The sequence below is a fragment of the Grammomys surdaster genome, unplaced genomic scaffold (genome assembly GCF_004785775.1).
Source record: "Grammomys surdaster isolate TR1022 unplaced genomic scaffold, NIH_TR_1.0 1036, whole genome shotgun sequence".
NCBI classification, from domain to species: domain Eukaryota; kingdom Metazoa; phylum Chordata; class Mammalia; order Rodentia; family Muridae; genus Grammomys; species Grammomys surdaster.
The window spans coordinates 2,316,316-2,339,919 of record NW_021605455.1 but is presented as its reverse complement, the minus strand read 5'-3'; the positions used below and the strand labels follow the sequence as shown (position 1 = coordinate 2,339,919).

General features: G+C 46.5%; 1 protein-coding gene across 1 annotated transcript in view; it reads left to right on the top strand.

The window, feature by feature from the left end:
• The window catches only part of Rnf165 (ring finger protein 165), a 103,366-nt gene extending 84,794 nt beyond the window's left edge, over positions 1-18,572 (top strand). The window contains exons 3-8 of the mRNA XM_028783224.1: positions 1,387-1,497; positions 9,087-9,216; positions 11,315-11,419; positions 11,667-11,762; positions 17,334-17,440; positions 17,856-18,572. Of these exons, the coding sequence (XP_028639057.1) occupies positions 1,387-1,497; positions 9,087-9,216; positions 11,315-11,419; positions 11,667-11,762; positions 17,334-17,440; positions 17,856-17,973 (667 nt within the window). The 3' untranslated portion in view covers positions 17,974-18,572. The remainder of the gene's footprint in view (positions 1-1,386; positions 1,498-9,086; positions 9,217-11,314; positions 11,420-11,666; positions 11,763-17,333; positions 17,441-17,855) is intronic.
• Positions 18,573-23,604: the final 5,032 nt, after the last annotated feature.

The following is a 23,604-nucleotide window of genomic DNA, read 5'->3' as shown; positions in this document are numbered from 1 at the left end:
CTCAGTTTGGATATTTTTTTTATTGATTCTATTTCTACTTCTAGGTCTTGAGTGGTTTATTCCTTTCCTTCCACTGTTTGTTTGTCTTTTCAGAGATTTCCTTAAGGGATTTATTCATTTCCTCTTCGAGGAGTTCTGTCGCCATACAGGTGATTTTAAGGTCTTTTGCTTATGTTCCAGCTATGCTGCATTTCTCAGGGCCTCCTGCGGTAGGCTTGTGAGCTCTACTGGAGACACACTGTCCCCCTTTTACTGATTTGGTTTTTATGTTGGTGTCTAGGCATCTGGGTTTGGGAAGATTGTGATTCTAGGTGCTGATACACGGTCTTCTTGTCTTTGGTGAATGGGTGTTTTGTTCCTTGGTTTCTGTTTCCTCTCTGGTTTTTAGTCCAGTGTGGTGGCTGTGTGTTGCCAGGTAGGAGATTCTTCTGGGATCCTGACAGGTGTGGTCACTGGGCGGTTCCAGGTAAAATGTGTTTCTAGGTATAGTGAGCTGACACTTTAGGGGTGGGGATGGGCTAGGAGAGGTGCTCGGGGGTCTACAGGAGAAAGGAAAGCAGGTGTTCCACCAGGATCTGGTTAATCCCCTGACAGTAAGACAGATGGTGAGAAGAGACCACAGCAGATGGTCTGTTACAGAGCTGGAGGTGAGACTAGGGGATTGTGTCTGGAGAGAGGATGGACAGGTGAAGAGCTACAGTTAACTTATCTGCTTCCCTGGCTGCAGTGGCCTGTGGGTTCTCAGGGCTATAAAATATCCATATGAAAAAGGACTATATCAATTTAGTGAGAAACACTCAAAATGTATTTGCAAGTCTCTGTGACACATAGCTTAACAGAACTTCTCTGTGCCCTCATGTTGCTTTTGTACTAGATCTTGAAAAGTCCTGTGTCACAAAGTTTCTGGAAAGTTCCACTGTTTGCCTGCAAGACAGTAAAGGGTGAAAAGGGAAGTAGTTTTTCCTCTCAAGCTACCTGAAAAGAGCTTCAGGGACTCCTAAGGGTGTTTGGGAGAACTGGACCACTGATGGGCTCGGTCATAGATAGGTCCCTAGGCATTGGTGACTAGAGGGCTGAGGTAGCCTGGGACAGGGGTGTAGGAAGTCAAGGAAAGGCTGCTATGACTTAGTGTGTTCAGGGAGGCCTTCCTGGAGGAGACTAACTCTGGCCTGGGCCTTGAAAGCTTGAGAGGAGCATGGTGGTAGTGCATGAATGGATTCAGGGAAGGGGTTTCTGCCCACCTGGGACATTCCTTGGTGTTTGGGAACTCCAGTTTCTGTAGGAGATAGCATTCATAGTAGGTGGAGGGGTATCACTCAGAGCTCCTGGGAGCTTGGATGGCTCAGGTAGCCCTTAACACACTGGCCATTCTTGTTTTCTGTGCAGGCGGAGTCAGGATCGAGTGTCTGTCCACCCCCACCGCCTTCACCCCGGCTTCGACTTTGGCCACCAACTGCAGACACCTCAGCCCCGGTATCTGGCTGAGGGCACTGACTGGTGAGTTTCTAGATGCTGGGGAGGACAGGAGGGAGGGAGGGAGGGAGGGAGGGAGGGGGGGAGGGAGGGAGGGAGGGAGTGAGGGGGGGAGAGAAGGAAGAAGGAAGAAACTGAGCGAAGAGGGGAGGAAATGATTTTTTTTTTTTTTTTTTTTTTTTTTTTTTTTTTTGATCACACCAGATCCATGGAGTTTCTGATTTGTATCATTTTTGAATGATACATATTAGCCCTCAGTTCACTCAGCCTTGGAATCTACTTCACCCATCTACTGGCCTGGCTTCAGGAATTCACTCAGTGGAACTGGGCACTATCCTGTGCTAAGACTGCAGCTCAGTGTTCATGGTCCTGCCAGAAAGAAGGGAGACAGGGTGTGAAGTGTTTCCTAAGTTCAGTAGTCCTATAAACCAGTGGACTCTAGAGGACAGCTTGGGAAGAGAATTCAGAGATGCTAGGGTGGTCAGGGAAGGCTTCCTGGGGGAGGGAGGAATCCACAGAGACATGATAGCGCGCATAAGAAAGGCAGTATAGAGCGCGTGACTTGGATGAGGTTAGGGGTAAGTTTAGGTCTGTGGATAGGAGCAAAGAAGGACATGGAGGATGTCGTTATGTCTTAGAGACAGGTACCCTAGGGAGCCATGCCATTGCCTGTACTTTGGGGACTCTGCAGCCCATTCAGGGACATTCAGATAGTTGAGGTTCGGGGAAAAGGAGGGATGACTTTTTAAAAGCTGCATCATCTTCCACACCTCGGGTCAGGAAAGCTGGTTCTGTCAGGGTGGCATTGGAAGCTCTGTCCGTGATAGCTGAGAATGATACACAGCATAGTTCTTGCTGGCTGACCGCTTCCCGTGCTCCTGTCTGGGTGCCAGAGTGTTGTAAGCATTCTCTGTTGTCTCCCATCTTCTGAGCATTCTCGAGCACTCTCTGTTAAACTGAACAAACTCAGCAAAGATAAATCACACTACAGCCAAATTCAGCCCAGCTTTTTCCTAATTAGCAGATTCAAATTAGGAAGATTTAATTGCAGTCTGGATTAAATCCTTTCCCTCAGCAGTCAAGTCAATTTGATTTAATTCGGCACACATGGAGCACCCAGGGCCCTTGTACACAGCTGAGTGATTTGAACACAAATACAGTGTCCCACAATGCATGTGGGATTACACGGGTGACAGAGGAGAGTCACCCCAAGAAGGGTCAGGAGTAGTGCGGTGCATCAGCCCTGTCTGTGGCTTTCCTATTCATCCAGACCTGGTCTACTTTCTTGTTCCAACCTTTCTGTGTTCTCAGGAGTCTCATTCCCTGCTGCCCTGAGGAACATGAGGAATGAGGGTCTGGTTCACATTTCCTGTTTGGACCCGTCCTGGGCTCATTCTGCTTGACTTATCCCCACTGGTGCAACAGGTTCTTCTCTCTTGTAATGAACTCTGCTTCAGCAAGAGTGGGCCCAGTGATGAGAAGGGTTTTTTTTATTTGTTTATATCTATCTATCTATCTATCTATCTATCTATCTATCTATCTATCTATCTATCTATTTATCTAATCACTCACGCTAACTGTATCCCCATCTTCCTCTATGAAGCATGCTTACCTGCAGGAGACAGCCTGGTAATTAGCCAACAGAAAATGCACTGTAGGAGAGCCTCCTCTCACCCTCTGCAGGGAACTCTTAGGAGGGAAGGGCTTGTCTGCATTAGCTACCACCCATCCAGTTCTTTTCTTTATACCATCAGAAGCCATTGAATTCTGTTCTGGGTCATTGTAAAGGTTTGGCTTCAGGCCTGGCTCAGCCCATAGTTTAAGGCTATCCTGATCTTCCTTTGGGATATCATACCTTTCCCAATCGGTTCTCTAAGTACAAGTCCTGGCCTAAGGGTGAGCAGGAGCATCAGGCTTGAGAGATAAATTTCAGATAGCCCCCTTCCCTACCCATGCCTAAAACCTGTCCCTGAATTGAGCCACAGCCCAGGTCTCCATCCTTGTCATGGTCTACGATTCAGTTCGGTCCCAACTCTGACTCCCAGGATGGACTGTGCCCAGCTCCACCTAAGGACAGTTTTGGGTCCTACGGGCAAAGGTGATGGATTGCGAGGACCTCCTGCTGTTCTTAGAGGTAGCCCTATTTCTACCAAGTCCTAAGGGCTTCAGAGTCTAGAATCATCCAAGAAAGATGCTGGCACTTTGAGAGATAGGTTTCTGGGAAGAACATAAGATGCAACAAGATCACATCAAATTTTATAAAAATTGGCAGTGGAAATAAACTTGAGTTTGATGTTTGTACACAAAGGAAAGGAATCAGGAATGTGCAGGAGGGGACATAGGAAATCTGTAAAACACATCTCTGAATTAGTCTGTGAACCTCTACATTTTGATTGATCGTGGTTTTCTGCTAACGTGTGTTGTAAAGAGAAGTTTGCTTGATAAGGGAATGAAGACTACACATCTGTGGGGATGAGGACAGATGCTTATAGAATGTTGCTAGGAGTTATGCTGGTTTAGTAAATTAATATAACAAAAATTAGTGGGAAAGGAAAGCATAAATTTGAAGGAGAGTTTGGAGAGAGGAAAAGGAAGAAAGAAATGTAGTTATGATCTCAAAAATTAAAAAAAAAGAGTCTGTGAACTTCATCCTCTGCTGATTGGGCCTGGGCCCAGGAGAGCATTACTTATCTTCCCTCTTCCTCCTCCTCTTCCTGCTCCCCTTTCTCCTCTGTAGTGGACCTTTAGGTTGTGACTCATCTCCAGTTAGCAAAGAATATAAAGTTGTAGGCTTAAAGACAGAAAATGTTTATTTTTTTAAATTGGTTTTAGTTTTAGATTTATTTATTTTTATATATGTGAGTACACTGTCACTGTCTTCAGACACCCCATAAGAGGGCATCAAATCCCACTCTACAGATGGTTGTGAGCCACCATGTGGGTGCTGAGAATTGAACTCAGGACCCCTGGAAGAGCAGTCAATGCTCTTTACTGCTGAGCCATCTCTCCAGCCCTCTAATTTTCATTATGACTAGTTTTGTTGGCTTCTTCTGTAAATTATGGGGGGAGAAGTTGAAGCTACAACTATGTTTATGTTTGTTTATTTCTTTGTTTGTTTGTTTTACAAGATTGTTTTATCTTATGTTACATTTTGTCTGCCCATAAGAATATTCAGAAGAAGGCATCAGATCCCTTAGAACTGGAGTGTCAGATAGCTTATAGTTGATAGGTGGGTGACGGGAACTGAACCTGGGTCCTCTGCAAGAACAGCTAGCACTTTTAACTATTGAGCTCTCTCTCCATTCGTTTCTTTGAATTTTGTCAGTTTTTGCTTCACTTACTTTGATTTATAAATATTGGGAATATATATTTCTCATCTATTAAGAATTATACAATTGTTATATCTTCAAAATGAAATGACCTCACAGTTAGGTTTCTCTTTGGTTATGCTCCTTGGGTCCAATTTTGCTTTGTCTGATATTGACATAGCCATTCTAACTTTCTTCCAATGGTGCTTGCTTCTTCCTCCTTTTTATTTCCTTCTGACTAAATAAAATAAAAAATAAATAAAAGTTTATTCTTTACCCTTTTTTAAAAAATTGAAAATAGAATCTTTTCTTATACAATACACCCCAACCACAGTTCCCCCTTCCTCCACTTCTCCCCCTCCATTTTCTCTTCAGAAAAGAGCAGGCATCTAAGAGACAACAGCCAAAAAGGGCAAAACAAAATACAGTAAGACAAGGCAAAGCCCTCATATCTAGCCCTCATATCAGCAACAACAACAACAACAACAAAATTAAGGCAGAGTTTTGTTATATATCCCAGGCTGGTCTAGAACTTTCTAGGTGGACCTCAAACTCATAGAGATCAGCCTGCCTCTGCCTCTGCCTCCTGAATGCCTGCATTGAAGCATATGCCACCACGGCCTTTTACCTTTTTTATGTCTTTGTTTTTAAAATAGCAAATAGTTTGCTGTTGTTTTCCAGATAAAAATCTGTGTTCATTAATAGGAATATATGAGACATTTACATTTATTGTAATTGCCCACATAGTTAAAGCTGAATGTACTGTCTTGTGCTTTGTTTCTGTTTGTCTTGTGTTGTCTATTGTGTGCCTTCTTTTGGATTGGTTGAGTGTTAAGAATAAATGCTAGGATGCTAGGCTCACTGTTGTGTCACTATTTTGTTTATTTTATTAGTTTATTAGTATTTAGCTTATAAATATGTATTGTGTCACTTTATTATACATATATACAATATTATACATATATACAATATAACTAAATGGATTATATTGCTCTGTGTGAAATGGAACCATGTATGAAAAATTGTATATTTACATTTCTTCTTTTACATTCTTTGCTATTCCTTCTGTGTATGTGCGTATGTGTAGACGTGTATATGTATTATAATTGACACAAGACTTTACTAGAAAGTTTGCTTTAAACCAGTGGTCTTAATTAAATTAAATGGAGGTTTAATTTTTTTTCCTTTTTGTCTGCATGCTTCATTTAGATTGTTTTTATTGATGTACATTTAAATCACTAATCTGCATCTGCTGCTGACCCAGCCCAGTAAAGCTTCCATTTTGGAGGTTGCACTTTTTATCCAAGGAATTTTCTAAAACCTCTTTCCCATGCTTGTGTTTCTTTCGGGGTACTTGAATATGTAATAATAGCTATTTTAGCATCTTTAATTGAGAATTTCACTGTAACTGTCACTCTTGTGTGTTTTTCTGATTTCCCCCTGACTGAAGGACATATTGTCCTTCTTTTAATCATGACCAGTTATTTCCTGTTGGGCAGGGGACATCCTGAGCTGTAGATTATTGAGTACGTGGATTTGCTTGTGACATTTATGGAGTGTTGGTAAACTTTGTTCTGGCAAACAGCACTCGTGGATGCGCTTGAGATTTTAGAGGCTTAAGTCTTGTTACAGCAGATCTCAGATGTCCCTAAATCAGCAAGAACTCTAGATCTGCCTTAATGGAGCTTACAGGCCAACTTCAAAAGATCATTGTGGTGTCTTCTGAATGCCCTTAGTGATCAGCTAGAAGTCTCATTCTCAAACATAGAATTAAAACGTTTCTCCATCTGTCTGATTTTTGGGAACCACCCACTACTTCCACGGGTGCTTTCCGCTTGGCCTGTGGGATGTCACGATATGCCAGCAGTTCTCAACCTCCTTAATGTGGTGACCTCATGATGTGGTGACCCCCATAACATTATTTTGTTGCTACTTCATAGTTGTAATCTTGCTACTGTTATGAATTGTAATTTAAATATGTATGTTTTCCAATGGTCTTAGGTGACCCCTGTGAAAAGGTCATTTGACCCCCAAAGGGTCATGACCCACAAGTTGAGAAACATTGCCCTACACACACAGAACTTGCTATTCAGCAAACACTCGAGGGGTCAGTGCAGAGGTCTCATTTGATGCAGCTTCTTGCTCTTCAGAACACTGCACCAGGAGTGTCAGAGACCTCAGCTCCCCTGCAGTGAGGCTCCTGCAGTAAGCCAGTGAGTCCAGAGAATGCCAGTGTCTGCTAAAGGACCACCAGTGTGTAACTCTGGTTCGGATGCACCTTCTCAGGCAAGGCAGTGAGTTGTAGGGTCACCTGGCTTGAAGTTCTGTATGGTCCATGCAGCATCTGAGAGCAGATGTTGTATACATTCTGTCTCGGTTTTCAGTGGCTTACAGTGAAGTTTCTGCTATCTAAAACCATGGCTGGAAGGAAAAATGCCTTTAATATCTCTCTCTCTCTCTGTGTGTGTGTGTGTGTGCGTGCGTGTGTGTGTGTGTGTGTGTGTGTGTGTAAAATCTCACTAAGAAACTAGTCTCCTTCTCCTGTAGAGTTCTTCTTATCTAGATTTTGCTGTTACACCCTGGTGACGTCACTTCAGATAGTCCTCGAAGTGGAATTATGGCAGGTCATGCCTACAATCCTAACATTTTGGAGGATGAGGCAGGAGGATTGTGAGTTCTCTCCTATCCTGGGCTACAGAGTAAGACCCTGTCTTAAGAAACCATAAAAGTCCCCAGTTCTCTCCCCTCTGTTTTCCCCTCTGTTCTTCCCTCTCCCTCTCTGTCCCTCTCTGTCCCTCCTCTATCCTTCTCCCTCCCCATCTCTCTTCCTCTCTAATTTCTTAGCAGACACCACTGTGTTTTTCTATCAGAAAGTACACTGTGTAGTTGCCTGTCCTTCTGTGATGTTGGCATCAATTGATGATCTCTGTCTGGGTCTTTTATTTCTTTGGAGGATGCAAAGTGATGACAGGTAATTTAATAATTCCTTATTCATATGCTTTCTGGGAAACGCCACTATGGAAAAATCATCAGCTGTTTGGCTACTCTGAAGTACAGCTGCTTAGGTCTCCCTTTCAGTTCCTCAGGAGCTGGTCCCCTGACGCCCCTCAGTGAGGATGATTTTGCTCAGAATCATCTCAGCCCACATTTAAATGTATTTCTTGGGCTTCAATATCTTTTTGGAGTAACTGTTAGTGACATGCGCATTACCCCACCCTGCTGGCAGAGCCTCTTCTGGAGGACTCCTTCTGCCGTGCCCCTGGTGCACGTTAGTAGTGTTCCTGCTTTTGGTTCTGGCAGAATGTTCTGGTTTCTCCGTGTGCGTTTTTTTCCACAGACTCGGAATAATCTCCACGTCTCATTGGTCACCAATTCCTCTCTGTTCCTTTGTTGGAATCTAAGTTTTTATCTGGCATTATTTTTCGTCCATCTACCTCTCTGCCTTTCCCTTTTCCTGTAGTGCTGGCCTCTGAGCGCCACCTCAGCTCAGCCTTTGCACATCTGAAGAGATGATTTCATCTCCATTTTGAAATTCCATTTTGCTGGGTACAGACAGACCTGGTGCTTGGCAGGTGTTTTGTTTTTCCCTAACTGATGCTATCTCCTTTTCTCCTGACTGCTTCATTTATATGAGAATCTATGATGATCTGTAGCTATCTGAAGGCCCTCTTTCTTTAATCTTGGGCTCATTTTAAACTTCTTATCAATTTGTAAAAATTACACTATTATGTACTTGGAGGTAGATTCCTTTGTGTTGCTTTGTTGACACTAGATCACTTTGAGCTGGTAGGTTTATAGTTTTCATCAAATTTGGGGATGTTTTAGTGAGGCTCGTGTTTAAATGAAGTGAGTTTCCCCAAACTTTTAGGAATGTGCCTGGGTGGGCTAGGATAGCTCTCTAGCCTATAGAACGAGCAGCAGAGGGAGTCCCTCTGCTGTGGTTTTACTGAACGATGAAGATTTGTCCACTGCCTGTCCTCAGTGGAAGCCCTTGCCTGGATGCCTTTGTGCTGCATCTGACCTGCTCCACTTAGACTCTTCATTGGAGAGAGCTTAATGGTTGGGCTGCTCCATGTGCCTCAGACCGAAAAGTCTTAGATGTGGGTTCAGGAGGAACACGGAGATGGCTAGTTGCAGGCAAGCAGCTTGTTAAAAGAGTTATTGGTGCCATTTTCTCCTGTCCAGGGGGGCAGAGTTGGCAGCGTGTGCTCTGGCTTTGCTCCATGGTGATGCCTGAGGCCGCTTCTGAAACCCTACAGGGTGGTGCTTCCTCCACCGTGTAGCTCATGCGCCGTGTCCCCACAGGGATCTCAGTGTGGACGCTGGCTTGAGTCCCGCCCAGTTCCAGGTGCGGCCCATCCCTCAGCACTATCAGCATTACCTAGCCACTCCTCGAATGCACCACTTCCCCAGAAACTCCTCGTCCACGCAGATGGTGAGTGACTCCTCAGGGGACAGGGACTTCCTGCCTACCACAGGCCAGCAGCCATCTGAGGCCATGGTTCTCCGTGCCCAGGGTCCTCTGAGTCCTGGCTTCTAGGCAGACCAGCATCTGCCCTCCACTCTCAGCTTCAGTTCTTATCCCAGCTTGAGGAGGGCGAAGCGGAGTGACTGGCCCAAAAGCTATCACTGCTGAAGGGGGGTCAAGTAGAAGAGGCAGAGTGGTAGGCTGCAGTTTTTGGGGAAATGCCCAGTGCTGAAAGACTGTCTTGGAGCTGGGACGATGGCTCGCTCGTAAAATGCTTGCTGTGCAAGCATTAGTCTGATCCCCAGCACACATACAAAGCCAGGCATGGTGGTGTGTGCTTATAGACCAGAGCTGGGGAAGTGGGGCTCACTGGCTAGCCAGCCTTGTACACACACACACACACACACACACACACACACACACGCTCCTGTCTCCTTGAGTATGACTTAACTTTTTTGTGAGATTGAATGGAGACACTGCTCTGTGTGTGTCTCACAGGGCTGGTGCAAGGGTCACATTGTAGGCCACCCCCTCCCCAGGGACAGCCCTTTTGGGGCTATAGAACCCTGAATGCTAGAAAGATCAGGTTGGGTTTGGGTTTGCAAATGACACATAACAAAAGCTACACAAGGCAACGGAAAGTCTTATTTTGATACAACTCCATGTTGCTGTCCTCCCAAAGAATTCCACCTTCTCAACCCTTGTTTCTGTCATTTAGTCACATAGTTCCTTAACCTCTCTTCTACCTGTACCATAAGAGACTCGGACAAGCAGTCCAGGAGAAGCTTGTCAGCTCTGAGACTCCGCGGTTCGCATTTGACCGTGTCTTGGGGAAGGAACACTTACTGGACGGTTACTACAAGCAGACACAGTTAGGAGCCCCTTGCATAACTAGTTTTACTTCCTTCTGCCAGCAACCCCGGTTGATCAGGTGTTTTGTCTACTTTGCACATTGGCAAACTGAAGCCCAGAGAGGTTAAGTAACTGTCCCCAGTTAAGCAGAGCGTGGCTTGATGGAAGCCTGTCTGGCTCCTAGCCAGGGTTATAGTGGGCTGAATGAAACAGGGGTAGACAAGTTTGGATTAGTGTCTGTGTCTTAGGTAGAGTTTTATTGCTGTGATGAGACACCACTCATGACAACTCTTATAAAGGCAAACATTTAATTGGGACTGACTTACAGTTCAGAGGTTCAGTCCGTTATTGTCACGATGGGAAACATGGCGGCATGCAGGCAGACATGGTGCTGGAGAAGGGGCTCAGAGTCTGCATCTTGATCCACAGGCAGCAGAAGGAGATTGTGAGCCACTCTGGGCGTAGCTGGAGCATAGAGACCTCAAAGCCTGCCCCCAAGGACACACTTCCTCCAAAGCCACACCCACTCCCATAAGGCCACACCCACTCCCACAAGGCCACACCTCCTAATGGTGCCACTCTATATGGGCCAAGCATTCAAACACATGAGTGTGTGTGGGGCCATTCTTATTCAAACCTCTACAGTCTGTATTTAAAATACTAATATTTTGCTCACTGTGGGTTTGTAAAGATTCTTTTTACTTAAGGATACTGCATTACAATACTGTTTTGTCCTTGTCACTGGTGCTGACCGTGAGCCACCCTGTTGCTCTCAGAGACAGTAGAGGAAGCTCCTGCCACCCAGCTACCTGGGTCTGAGTCTTGGCTTTGTCATTTGTTTGCACACCATGAGCTGATTGTTTAATCTACTTGTGCCTTACTCACCCCATCAGTAAAATGGGGTTATAATATTCCTTCAGCTTCTATCAGGTGAGGTGGGGGAGGTGCTCAGAGCAGTGCCTGTGCAGTTGGTGCTCAGTCAGGGCCAGTGTTGCTGTGCCGGTGGCTAACTCTTCTGGAATGCACAACATGCACATATACACAAGCTTGGCTCTGCATGAATAGCCTTGAACACAAGAGCAGGAGGGACCGCCCTGCTGACTGCGGCAGGTCACGGGTGTGCTGGCTGGAGGTTGTGGCAGGAGGAGTTGCCCATTGGGCCCAGGAGAAGCTTGGAATAGTCACTCTATCCAATCTGCTCTCTCCCTTTCAGGTTGTCCATGAGATTCGAAACTACCCTTACCCCCAGCTTCACTTCCTCGCCCTCCAGGGACTAAATCCTAGCCGACACACCTCTGCTGTTCGGGAGAGCTATGAGGTATGTTGTCCCGTAGGGCACTGACTAGGTGACCACTCTTGCTAGTGGGTAGATGTGGGTGTCGGGGAGCCCTCGGGTTGAAAGTAAGAGAGAAAGAGGGCACAAAGAGAAACTGCTGGGTTTCCACACCGGACAAGTCTTCCTGCTGGCAGTGTGCCGGCTTCCTGCACACATCTTCCACTTGCTCATCATGAGTGTTTATCTATGTACACACTGAGTGTATGTGTCTGTGTTTCCCTTTCTACAGGAGCTGCTGCAGCTCGAGGACAGGCTGGGAAACGTGACCCGAGGAGCTGTCCAGAACACCATCGAGAGGTTCACCTTCCCCCACAAGTATAAGAAGGTGAGGCTGCACCACTAGCCGAACAGTCAGGGGGTGGGAAGGGAGTTGTCGGTTGTCCGCTTGAACCAGCCTGGCTGTCTGCAGGGGACACAATCCAAAGCCCAGGAGCCTTTGTTCTGGTTAGATGCTCTACAGCTGGGCAGGCACCTCAGGATTTTCTCATTGGCCCACATCAGTTGCAGTCAGGAGGGAGGATGGGAGGCCTCTTGACAGGGAAGGAACGAAGGTTGAATGTGCAGATGCTGGCTGCAGAGCTCTCCCGTGTGTTTGAGCATGTGTAGGTGAACAGATACGCCACTATTTGCAGCAGTCCTGTGGGCAAAGGGGCTCCTGCACACAAGGCTAATGTTCACCTCAGAAAATATTTCTCAGTCCAATTATGTAAGGACAGACAGACAGACAGACAGACAGACAAAGAAGGCCTCTGAACCCTGTGGGACTGGGCTCTTCTGGGGACATTTGAAAGTTACAGACCTAAGAGCTGTACCCGCTGACCTTAGAAGGAGAATTGGTCTGGAGGGTCATTATCCAGAAGTCCAAGCTTTTAAAACATTATTTCAGTTAAAACAAATGAAACTTGGAAGACACCAACATGTTCTTTAGTGAGTGAATAGGTAAACTACTCACAATGGATTGTTATTTTACAATAAAAAGGAAAAATAAATGCTGTAAAAAAGTAGAGGAAGCTAAATATACAGTAAATGGTGAAAGGAGACAGCCCAAGGCTGTAGACTGTGTACTCTGGGCTGTGACAGTCAGGAACACAACACTACAGAAGAGGTCAAAAATAAAAACAAAACAAAGGACCAGGGATGGCTATCGTGGAGAGGAGGAAGAGGATGGCGGCTGCGGTGTAAACAGGTGACATTAGGCATTTACCAAAAAACACTCGGAGGGGGGCTCTGGTTTGTTAGCTTGCCCTTTGCTGTGACAAAATCCCAGAGAAAAACAACTTTAATGAGGGAAAAGTCACTTGGCTTCTGTCTTAATCAGAGTTTCTATTCCTGCACAAAACATCATGACCAAGAAGCAAGTTGGGGAGGAAAGGGTTTATTCAGCTTACACTTCCACACTGCTGTTTATCACCAAAGGAAGTCAGGATAGGAACTCACATTGGGCAGGAACTTGGAGGCAGGAGCTGATTCAGAGTCCATGGAGGGTACTGCTTACTGGCTTGCTTCCCCTGGCTTGCTCAGCTTGCTTTCTTATAGAACCCAGGACTACCAGCCCAGGGATGGCCCCACCCACAATGGACCCTCCCACCTTGATCACTAATTGAGAAAATGCCTTACAGCTGGATCTCATGGAGGCATTTTCTCAAGGGAGGCTCTTTCTCTGTGATAACTCCAGCTTGTGTCAAGTTGATACACAAAACCAGCCAGTACAGGTTCAGAGTTTCAGAAGTTTGTCCGTAGTTCCTTGTTTCTGTTTCTAGACCTGCGTCCTGTGTCCTGGTAGTTGGGAAGCAGGGAGAGTGCAGAGATGTTGGGAAAGGAACATACTCTCCCAGGGAACATCCCCAGTGATCTACTTCCTCCAGTTAGAAATGCATCAGTGGGTTAATCAATAAGTCCAACATCCTGAGGGTCCAGTCACTTTCTAAGGCTAGGACTGTGTATTATTATTATTTTTTAAATCAGTTTGAGTGTTTCAGATCTAGCAGGGTGGTGCCGGCATATGCCTTCACTCCCAGCACTCAGGAAGCAGAGAGCAGCAGACCTCTGTGAGCTGGAGATGAGTCTCATGTACAGAGTGAGTTCCAGGGCTACTCAGAGAAACCTTGATGCCAATTGTTTAAATTATGGAAGCTACGTTCCTACACTTCCTACATACTCAAATATCTATTCCTTTATCAAATCTCTATCAGGGTTAAAGACCAGTCATAGTCTCGATATTAAACTTAAATCATTTAATATTAAAGAAGGTGTTCTAGAGTTAAAAGAAAATTTTTAAGATGGTATACAAATTAAAGTAAAAGATGATTTAGGTACAAAATTATAGACCCATTGAGATAAAAATAGATGATAAAATACCCCATCTAAGTTACAAAATATAGCTTAGCAGACTTTTAAATATAATTCATATTTAATAATTTTCATAATTATTTCATAATTAGGAGACCACACTTCCTAATCCATCCCAAACAATTCTAGCAAGTAGGGAGCATATAAATATACAGGCTTAGGGTCAGTGAGATAAAGGCATAAATAAAGGCAGGGGTTAAGTCACAGGAGAGCATCAGGGATGAAAGAGTCAGGGGAAGCATGTGAAGAGAGGAGGAGGAGGGATGTAAAGTAAGAAAACTTTAGGATCCAAATCAAATGTCAAAACAGTCTTAAAAATTTCAAGAGACTAAAGTAGTTTAAAACAAAAAGTATGTTTACTACTAATAAAACTAGAAAATATAGACATTAAAATCAAAATATATGAAAGGAACAAGAAGTAGGAAGAAGAAATGAAAGCCAAGTATACAATTAAAAATCAAGGTTATCAGGCCAGGTGTGGTGGCACAGGCTTTAATCCCAGCACTCGGGAGGCAGAGGCAGGGAGAGCTCTGAGTTCTGGGACAGCCAACACTACACAGTGAGACTCTGTGTCGAAAAGCCAAAAAGAGGGAAAAAATTATCAAGGTCATCAAAGTTAAAAAGAGATGTTGAATACAGCAGGTCACAGGCGGCAGCTCTGTACCCAACCCTAGAAAACTGAGAGAAAGAGGGACTCCCAGAAGCTTTAACTCAGGCAGCATCCCAGATAAAAATGAATCACCCATGATGTCTGCTGTTAGAAGTTCTAATCCAGATGCTGGCCTCCGAACTTACACTAGTCAGACCTTTGAAGGGCCACTGACAAGAACACCAAACAGCTAGAGATTGACATCACTAATCTGAAGAAATCCCTCGTTTCACTGTCTGAAGAAACCTCCTAAAATCGCAAAGATCCTTATTGGACTTGATTTACTCTATTACAATAGAAAAGGCTGTATATAGCTCTTGACTGTGTACAACCCTCAAAGAAGAAGGTTGCCTTTACATAGACAAGACAAGGAGGGTTAAAGAGAGCATGAAACAGGTAGTGAAGGCCCTAAGAAAAATCAGAGAGAGAAAGAGACAGATGAAGGCTGGTACAAGAATTGGTTTTCAGCCTCCCCAAGGTTGTCAACCCTATTTCCTCCCATCTTGGGATCATTATTTGGGTTCTTTTTGCTTTTTTCTGTTGGTCCCTGGCCCTCAAATAGGCGGACTAACTCTGTGATACAACAGATAAATAATTTGGTAGCAAAACCTACTCAGATACATTATCATTAGTTAGCTATGGAGGACCACGAGACTCAAGATGAGGTTGTTACTTTATACAGGGTGTTTCCAAAACCCATCTCCACCCAACCTAAAAGGGGAGACTTCTGCCCCTAGACCAAGCAGAGAGGGGCCACCCAGAACCCTCTCTGTCAGGCGATCTGAATTCTTGCTTAGGCTGCGAGGCTAAGCACTGCAAGGAAATATAGATAAAAGATAAAAATATCTATCTGGGTTCCCTGAGGGACAAGCCTGACTGCATAGAGGTTGATGTCAAAAGTATCCCCTCTCCAGGAAAAAGACATCGGGACAGGTATGGTCCTCATGCCTCACTGGACAACGACAGGGGGACTGGAGCCATTACAAGGTCCCCTTCTAATACTGGAGGTCAGGCCTCTATCCCCGCCTTTGCAAGTTTAGAATTGTCACAGCCCTTCTACAATTAGAGAAGGGAGGAGATGTCAGGGGCAGCGCTGCTTACCCACTGAAGGCCTAAAATCAGACATAGGCCTAAAATCAGCAATAGGCCTGTCATACATGTATACTAACACCAAGTCTTGGGTCTCAGTGGAAAAACATTGAAACAGATGTCTATAAGCTAATGTAAACAGGCAGCTTTTGTGGAAATTTACAAGCCTGAGTAGTCATAGACCTTGTAAATAGGTAGCCCTGGCGGATAACACCAACTTAGATAAGGACAAGCGAGTTATAGGCAGAGTCATAGTGACTTGTCCCCTGAACCTTCACCCAGCCGATACCCGGTTCTGATGATATCTGTATTCCCCCTGATCACCCATACTCCAGTGTTATTCCCTTCCCCACATCCTGCCTTTCTGTGTTTATAACCCCTGTGTGAATGAATTACGATTTGAGAAAAAATAAATTATAAAAAAAAAAAGAGGTGTTGATGGAATGAAAGGTGGGTGAAGAGCGAATGTTAAATACCTGCCGACAAAAAAACTTAAAATGAAAGTTCTGTAGATATGGAGAGAAAGAAAAACCTAAGAGATTATAGACAGAAAAAAAAAATCTGATGTGAGAACAGACAGATAGACTCCAAACAGTTAAACAAGATGGCTGGTGAACTGAAGTTACGACACATGCAAGAAGGAAATTGTGAAAAATGGCGAAGAGCAGTAGAATCAGGGAGTAAGGTTGGGGCGGAACACTGGTTGGGCATGTATTTTCTTGTGGGGCCAGTCTTCCCACAAACACAGTGGACAGGAGGCAGATCACTGTGACTCTATTAATACCAAGACCTCATGCATGGCAAACATATAGGACAGTGGGTACAGCTTGGTTTTCTGGATGGACTTTGCAGAAGCTTGGCATTTTGTAGCTGGTACACAGAGTGCACTAGACAGGCCTTGAGCAGAGACAATATGTTTCTTTATGTGCTCTAGCCAGGGAGAGCACCACAAGACTAAATCAAAGTAGGAACTTTGAACTTCCAACCAGAGTAGGTAATCCTGACACCTAGGTCTGGCCCTAAGGTCATTCTCTGGTCTTCATCTTGTGATTCCACATGTCTCTTTGCAGTTTGCTTGTCTCAGGAGAGAGGACAGAATGGATGGTTTTCTTTATGTGGTCCCTCTCAGACTTATCCGATGTCTGCAGTGTTGGGGATAGGGACATGGAAAGTGGACTGATTTAATTCAAGGTTAGCTGTCTCCTCCTCCAGAGTATTTATTAAGCAGCAATGGCCTGCCTTGTACTTGACCACATGTACCATGTGAAAACTTTCTGTGGAGTGCTTAACTGTTGTCAAACAGTAGTACAGATTGTGGTGCCAATTATAGGGTTAATGGTGGTGGAGAAATTTTGTGTTCACAATGAGAGCATAGATGAACAGACATGAGTGGAAAAGGGAATGAATGAATGAATGAATGAATGAATAAATGAATGAATGAAGCATCCTGGACCTAGAGGCAGGCATGCATGTTGAACAGGGTGTGAGAGGAAGCAGACAATGTGAGGGAGACAGGGGAAGCCAAAATCCACAGGCCATAGCTTTGCAAAGGCAGATTGACTAAGACCCTGACTCTTTTGCAAACACTGGACCCTTGACCACCACCAGGAGTCCACTGGCCTCTTCCTCACCCGATTTTAACCTTTTCTCTCCAGAAGCAAGAGTGAAGAATTAGGGGTGAGGATTTAAAGAGACTGGCTCCTAGGGGTTGGAGAGACTACCAGAGTGGGAGGAGGCTGCGGGCAAAAGCCAATTGCCAGCAGGAGTCTGTTCCATGGAACTAAAACCTTTTTCTTTGTCTATTCACAGCGAAGACCCCAGGACAGCAAGGGCAAGAAAGATGAGGGAGAAGAGTCAGACACAGATGAGAAATGCACAATTTGCCTGTCTATGTTGGAGGATGGGGAAGATGTGAGGTAAGAGCCAGTTTCTTGACTCCATCCCCTGTCTCCCCCCCCCACCAATTTCTCTCAGGGGTATTAGGGACTAGTCACTGTCCTGCATACTCAAGAAAGGAGGCACACACTTGGCATGTACCTCAGGGTGCCAAGTGTGCTGTGGTCTCATGGTTGCACTAGTAAAGGCATGGACTAGATGTGGTAACACTGACCGTGGCGTCATGGAGACAAAGTGTATTGTTGGCTTGGAGGGGTTTAGGACAAAGCCAAGACCTTTATGGAAGAGCTTGGCGATTCACTTCCAGTCATGGTTTCCCATCTCAGCCGCAGCCTCACTCCAGGGTCTGGGTTCCAAGAGCTGTCTTTATCAAGACCCCAGTGGTCCTCATCCTCTGCTCCTGCTGCTGCTCACCAGACTCTTCTTTCTTTCCAGACGCCTACCTTGTATGCATCTCTTCCACCAACTGTGTGTGGACCAGTGGCTTGCCATGAGCAAGAAATGCCCCATCTGCCGAGTGGACATTGAGACACAGCTGGGAGCCGACAGCTGAGGGAGGAGCTAGCCAGTGGACGCCCCATTTCCTTCACCAGGTCCCCCCCACGGCCATAGCCCTTGCAGCCAAACTTTGCCTTCTGAGCCATTTGACGTAGAGAAGAAGCCTGCAAGCACATTTTGTGGAAAGAGGAGTTGGTAGCGGTGTCTGAGGGAGAGGAGGGGTAGGGAGGACCCAGCCATCCGGAATGGTGACTGCCTCACCGCCTTGCTGTGCAGCGGGGAGGGAGCTGGCCGTGCCCAGAGCAGGGGTGGGAAGGGGGGGCCCAGCTGCTGAGGACTAGATGTGATCTCGAGGGTACTAGCTGATGATCGGCCCCTCAATCCTGTCCTTTGAGGGATTGTGTATATACCTCTTGACCACGTAGAAACCATGTAGGGGTCTCTAGCTATTCTGTGGATGGCAGCCAGAGCATGTTAGCTTAAGAAAAATGTCGTGTGTGGTGCTCTCGTCATCTGTGGTGGACATGTCGCTATTACTGAACTCGCACCAAATATTTCTCATTGAGTTTCTTGTTTTGGTGCCTGACTGAACCAACCAACCAACGGCAGCCCCAATCTTCCCGTCTTTATGAGCGAAAAGAAAAAAGAAAAAAAGAAAAAGAAAAAAAAATCAAAGGTGAAAAACAAAAAAGCCAAATCCTGTTTACGGTGAAAAAAGTTGATAATTTTTCACCCAGGTTGGGAGGCGGGAGGGGGGGGTCCTCGTTTGTTGTTTTTGTTTTTTTCCTTGGGCTTTGTTTTTCTCATGTTTACAGTGCACGGAGTGTGGGAGGGGCATCTGAGAAGGGAGTGGGCTTAAAAGGAGCAGAGGGAGTCTCACTGGGTTTCTGAGGCTTTCAGGCAAGGTGAGGAGGGCAGAACTCTAGCCAATGAAGGGGTTCCCCATCTCGCAGAGGGCTCCCCAGCCCTTGAGCCCATTGCTTAGCCCAGCAGTTTTCCTAGGTTCCACACTGAACCAGGGAGTATAATGCCTCCAGCTACAGCCTACCCCCACGTTCCTGGGAGCCAGCATCCCCTGCTCACTCCAGTTCCTAACTCTATCCTGAGCTTTCATCTTGCCACAAAGAGGCAATGTAGTCACTGCCTCCCTATGCAAAAAATTAACCAGATGATACAGACGAAACAGCATTGGCAGTGTGGATTTGGCCTTGGCCAAAGTGATCTCAGCACTTAGGGCTCAGGTCAAGTCCACAACCTTGGGAGTAACTTGAGCCTCCTCCAGGATCCTCGGAGATGGCCATTGTTGCGAGACTCCTTGGCTGGGCTGGGAGGCCCCGTGCCCCTAGCCTCATGATCCTCTGATTCTTCTGTAATCTTGGGAAATTCCTTTTCTTTCTCTGTGCCTCAGTCTCTGTCTCCTTCCAGTGGGGAGAATCAACCGTGTGTCCCCATCCTCCCCACTCCTACTTCATCTACATCTGAGAAATAACACCATCCAGCCTCTTCTGGGCTCACTGTTCTCACACAGGAGCCTCTGAGGGTTTATTGGAAAAGGGAGTCCCAAGTGACACAGTATTAACGTATGCTTTCTGTACTGCTCAGAGAGATGGGAGGACAGAGTTCTGGAGGTGGGGGAAATCTGCCAAATTCTAACCCCACTGTAGCTCTTAATTGTGTGCAGAAAACGCCAGGTCTTCTGGTATTCTTTAACCTTCCTTTGCCCCTGGTTCTCCTCAACCCTGCTCCTCTTCTCCCTCTTTCCTTTCCTCCCTCTTCTCCCTTCTCCCCCTCCTCCCCCTCTTCCCCCTCCTCCCCCTCCTCCTCCCTTAGCTCCTTCAACCCCCTCATTTGCACTGCTCTCAGAATCTACCCTGACCTCAACCCCTAGCCAGTCTTAGTACCCTCATCTGCTCAGAGCAGGAGATGGGATGCTGATCAGATAAAAGGAAAAATTCCACCAAGTTAAGTAAGCCGAGGATGAATCGTGACCAAAAAATGACAGTGGCCGACTGGACTTGAGAGAGATCCTTCCAGCACAACCATCATGAAGGAATGGCTACCCGTCTACTATACAGGCGAAGGCTACTCCCGGGCCCTGTCTTCTGGTGTCTCATACAATCTCTGTGGACTGCCTACGTGGGGCAAGCGTTGAGGAAGATGATCACTCAGGCAATGTCTTGGCCTGGTGGAACTATGAGGGGTGGAGGAACAGCACACATCCAACAGTGCGTGTGGTGAAAGTCAGGAGTGCTGAGCATGGCCTCGGTCAGCTCTGGTTGCCGTGGTGAACACTGTCTCCAGTACAAAGGCTGGCTGGGGAAGAAAGTCAGGATGCTAGAGAGCTGCTGACCAAAAGCCACAAGAACTTGTGACTTCTTTCCTGCTGCTCCACAATGGCTGCGTCAAAACCAGGATGTCATCAGAAGATGGCTGTGGCTCAGAGGTCGTCGTTGGGGTGGCCTAGGTGGGTCATTCTCTGTTCTTTCCTTTGAGGCTCTCCTGAAAGCCTGGTAGGAAAGGGAATTGGCGGGGACCCAGGAGGCCACTGAAACCAGTGTCCCAGATTCTAGTCCTGGCTCTTCACTGGCAAACTGGGTGATGCTGGAAACCCTGTCCCCACCCCAATGGCTTGCTGGGCCTCAGCTTCCTCAGCTGTGACCCTAGGAAGTTGATTGGATACTCCCTAAATTTCTCCCAAAACACATCCTGTGATTCCTCCTAACATCAACACATCATCCAAGCTGTAGAGCTGCCCTCAGCCCGGCCATGCTGCTGAGAGGCATCCTGCGCGCGTGTACACTTGCTTCCCAGGCCGCGACACACAGACCGAGTGAGAGGACAGGATGGTTTCTTCTTGCTGCTCTCTTTTGCGCAGGCTCTTTGAATGCCCCAGGCTAACATTAAGACCTGGGCAGAGAAGGGGTTGACCCTCCACCCCTTCCCTTCCCACCTAGCAGGGGTCCTGGTGCTCTGGAGCAGCACTTAGAGCCCGCCCAGCTCCCATTTCGGGGCTGCTGATTGGGTGGAGAAAAGCCAGTGTCTCTGCTCAGTTCTCAAATTGGAGGAAGCCAGAAAAGAGTGTAGAGGAGGCAGGGCCAGGCCTCAGCATCTCACATCCACCATCTCCAGGAGAGAGACATACAGTTCTCCTGCTCAACTCAAGGGACTCAGACCCTTTTCTGACTGAGACGCATGAGTGCCTTTGACAAGTTGGGCCTCCTAACCGCAGCCATGGCACAGCAGGTCCACCTAGGACACCAATCAACGCAACGCCACGAATCCAGCTGGGCACAGGCAGAGGGCAGCTGGGGCTACGCGTTCCTCCACCTGCTAAGGACCCCAGGCTCCTCCGTCACCCTCGCCACTACCTGTGACAGGCCTCAAGCTCCTCTCCCGCAAAGGCCCCCAGCCTCCGTGCAAGCATTCTTAAACTCTTTACGCCTAACGAACAAGCACAGTTTTTTCAATGGTGAAGAAAAAGCACCAGACTTTTTTTCCTGAAGAAATCCCCCAAGCCCCACCCCCACCTGTGGGACAAACATTCCCAGTGTGGGGCTGTAGCAACGTCTGTCAGGTCCCCCTTGTGTTTCATCTCCTGCGCGCGCGTAGAGCAAATGCTAGAGCGATTTCAGCTGATAGAAAAACAAAAAAGAAAAAAAAACACAAAAAAATAAAAAAAACATGGCACGTTGCTAGTTTACAGGGTTTTGTGAGTTTAAATGCCTTATATTTAACAATCATAATTTATGACTAACTTGTAGATATCGTGGGTTCTTATTTAATTATTTTTATAGTTGTTTTGCATTTTTAATTATAATTTATTTATTTAGAAAGGATACTAATGTTTTTTATTGCTCCTATTACCTCATTTTGGCGTCGTTTCTGGGAATGGAATGCTTTGCATGCATTGGTACGATGACAACTGCGAAACAAGCAAACAAATAACAAAAAAACCGTTTTAAATAAAAGTCTGCGAACTTTATTTTGTCCAAACTATCAGGGTGTGTGATTGCAAGCTGTCCTACTGTGGTGCTGGCCTCTTTGGATACATTCCATACGAAATGCAAACCTTTGATTCTGTATGCTGTGATCTAGTGAAAAAGCTCCAATATAGTGAGTGTATTTAGCACATATATAAATATAATTTGCACTCGTCAGCAGACTGGGGTAATCCTTTCACTTGCCACCCCTGTTCCCCCTCCCCCAGGCCTCTTTCCCCACCTCAAGTCTGCTTTCTGTCTTCCCTCCCTTCCCTACAATCCCAAGCCCACGCATCCTCCATCCCCTGAGGACAGTTTCAGTGCACCGGAGGTTACTAAGCTAGACTTGGGTTCCCTCTCATGAGATTTCAGAACTGGGGTCCTTCAGACAGAATGAGCATGGTCATCTGAAAGACAGGGAGCCTGTTTTATTAGGTAGGGGCAAGAAGACTTTTGTCTTCAGACCAGCTCTGCAGTAGGCTCCCTGTGATCAAGTGTAAGTCAGTCCCTGGTCCCCCTGAGTCAGTCTTCTGTTCCGAGAGAGGGAGAAAGAATATGGCACAGTCCCAAGTGAGACCACACGGGTGGGTCTCTCTTTCTCTTGGGAGAGATGAAAAGAGAAAGGATGGAAGGAAGACAAAGAGAGTAGTGGAGAACAGAGGGAGCCAGTTAAGAATTACCTTAGAGATCTGGTCAGAGCAGCCGTCCAGAGTTCTCTTTCTATAACATCCTGCAGGTGCAAAGATACATTAGATAGATACATCCTTGGGTTTGAAACATGGACTTTCTCAAGGTTAGTCTGAGATTACCAGAGAGAATGAGCTGGTAGAATAGAAGACCCAGACTATGGTGCAGGAATTTCCCCCACCCTGTCTGGAGTCTTTGTAGTTGGGATACCAGTCATTGACAAGAACTTGGGGAGCAGAATTGTATCCTGCTTTCTCCCCAGCACCACCCCGTCCCTTACCTGTCTCACAGAGGGTGCAGGGAGGGAGGGCCTGCTGTGGACTTAGAGGGCTCTGACTCCAGTTTCTCTAGCTGTGTGAGCAACGGTGAGGAGGCTTTGAGGAAGTGGGCCCTAGATTAAGCCTGGAACCCTGGCATGCTGATCCTCCTTTCTCCTTCTTCTCCTAACTCAGACCTCCTCCTTCTTGGCTCTTGACATCACTGCCTTTGCCTGGTGGGTAGCTCCACCCTCCACAGGAGGCCCCATGGGTTTGCATAGTTCTGGCATGGAGGAGAGACAATAAAGAGCTGTGGTTGCCACACCACCTACCCATGTGGCTAGACCACGTGTGTGGTCCTTTGGCTCCATCCCTGTGATGGGTTGTCTTGCTTGCCGCTGCCCAGCTTCTCTTCTGCCTCTACCCTGGAGTCTTGCTTTTCTTGGAGATGGCCTGTGGAGTCACCCACCATGCTGGTGGAGCACAATCACCACACTGCCAGGCCTGGCAGACACTGCCCCTGCAGAGCTCCTCGTGGGCATGCTGTGCTGTTGTGTGGGGCCAGAGTAGGACAGGCCCTATGCTCTGGCTGGTAATGCCCCACCCCTGAGCCTCCCCACCCTGTGGGATGAGCTTTACTCCCCTCAGCTGTGGTGAGGGCCACACCAGGCTCTCCAAGGGGCTGTTTGTTGCCCCTGGTAAGTGGAAGGATTATCCTCAGTGTTGATTGTCCTTTTTTTGTAATCCTCCTGCCATTCTGTT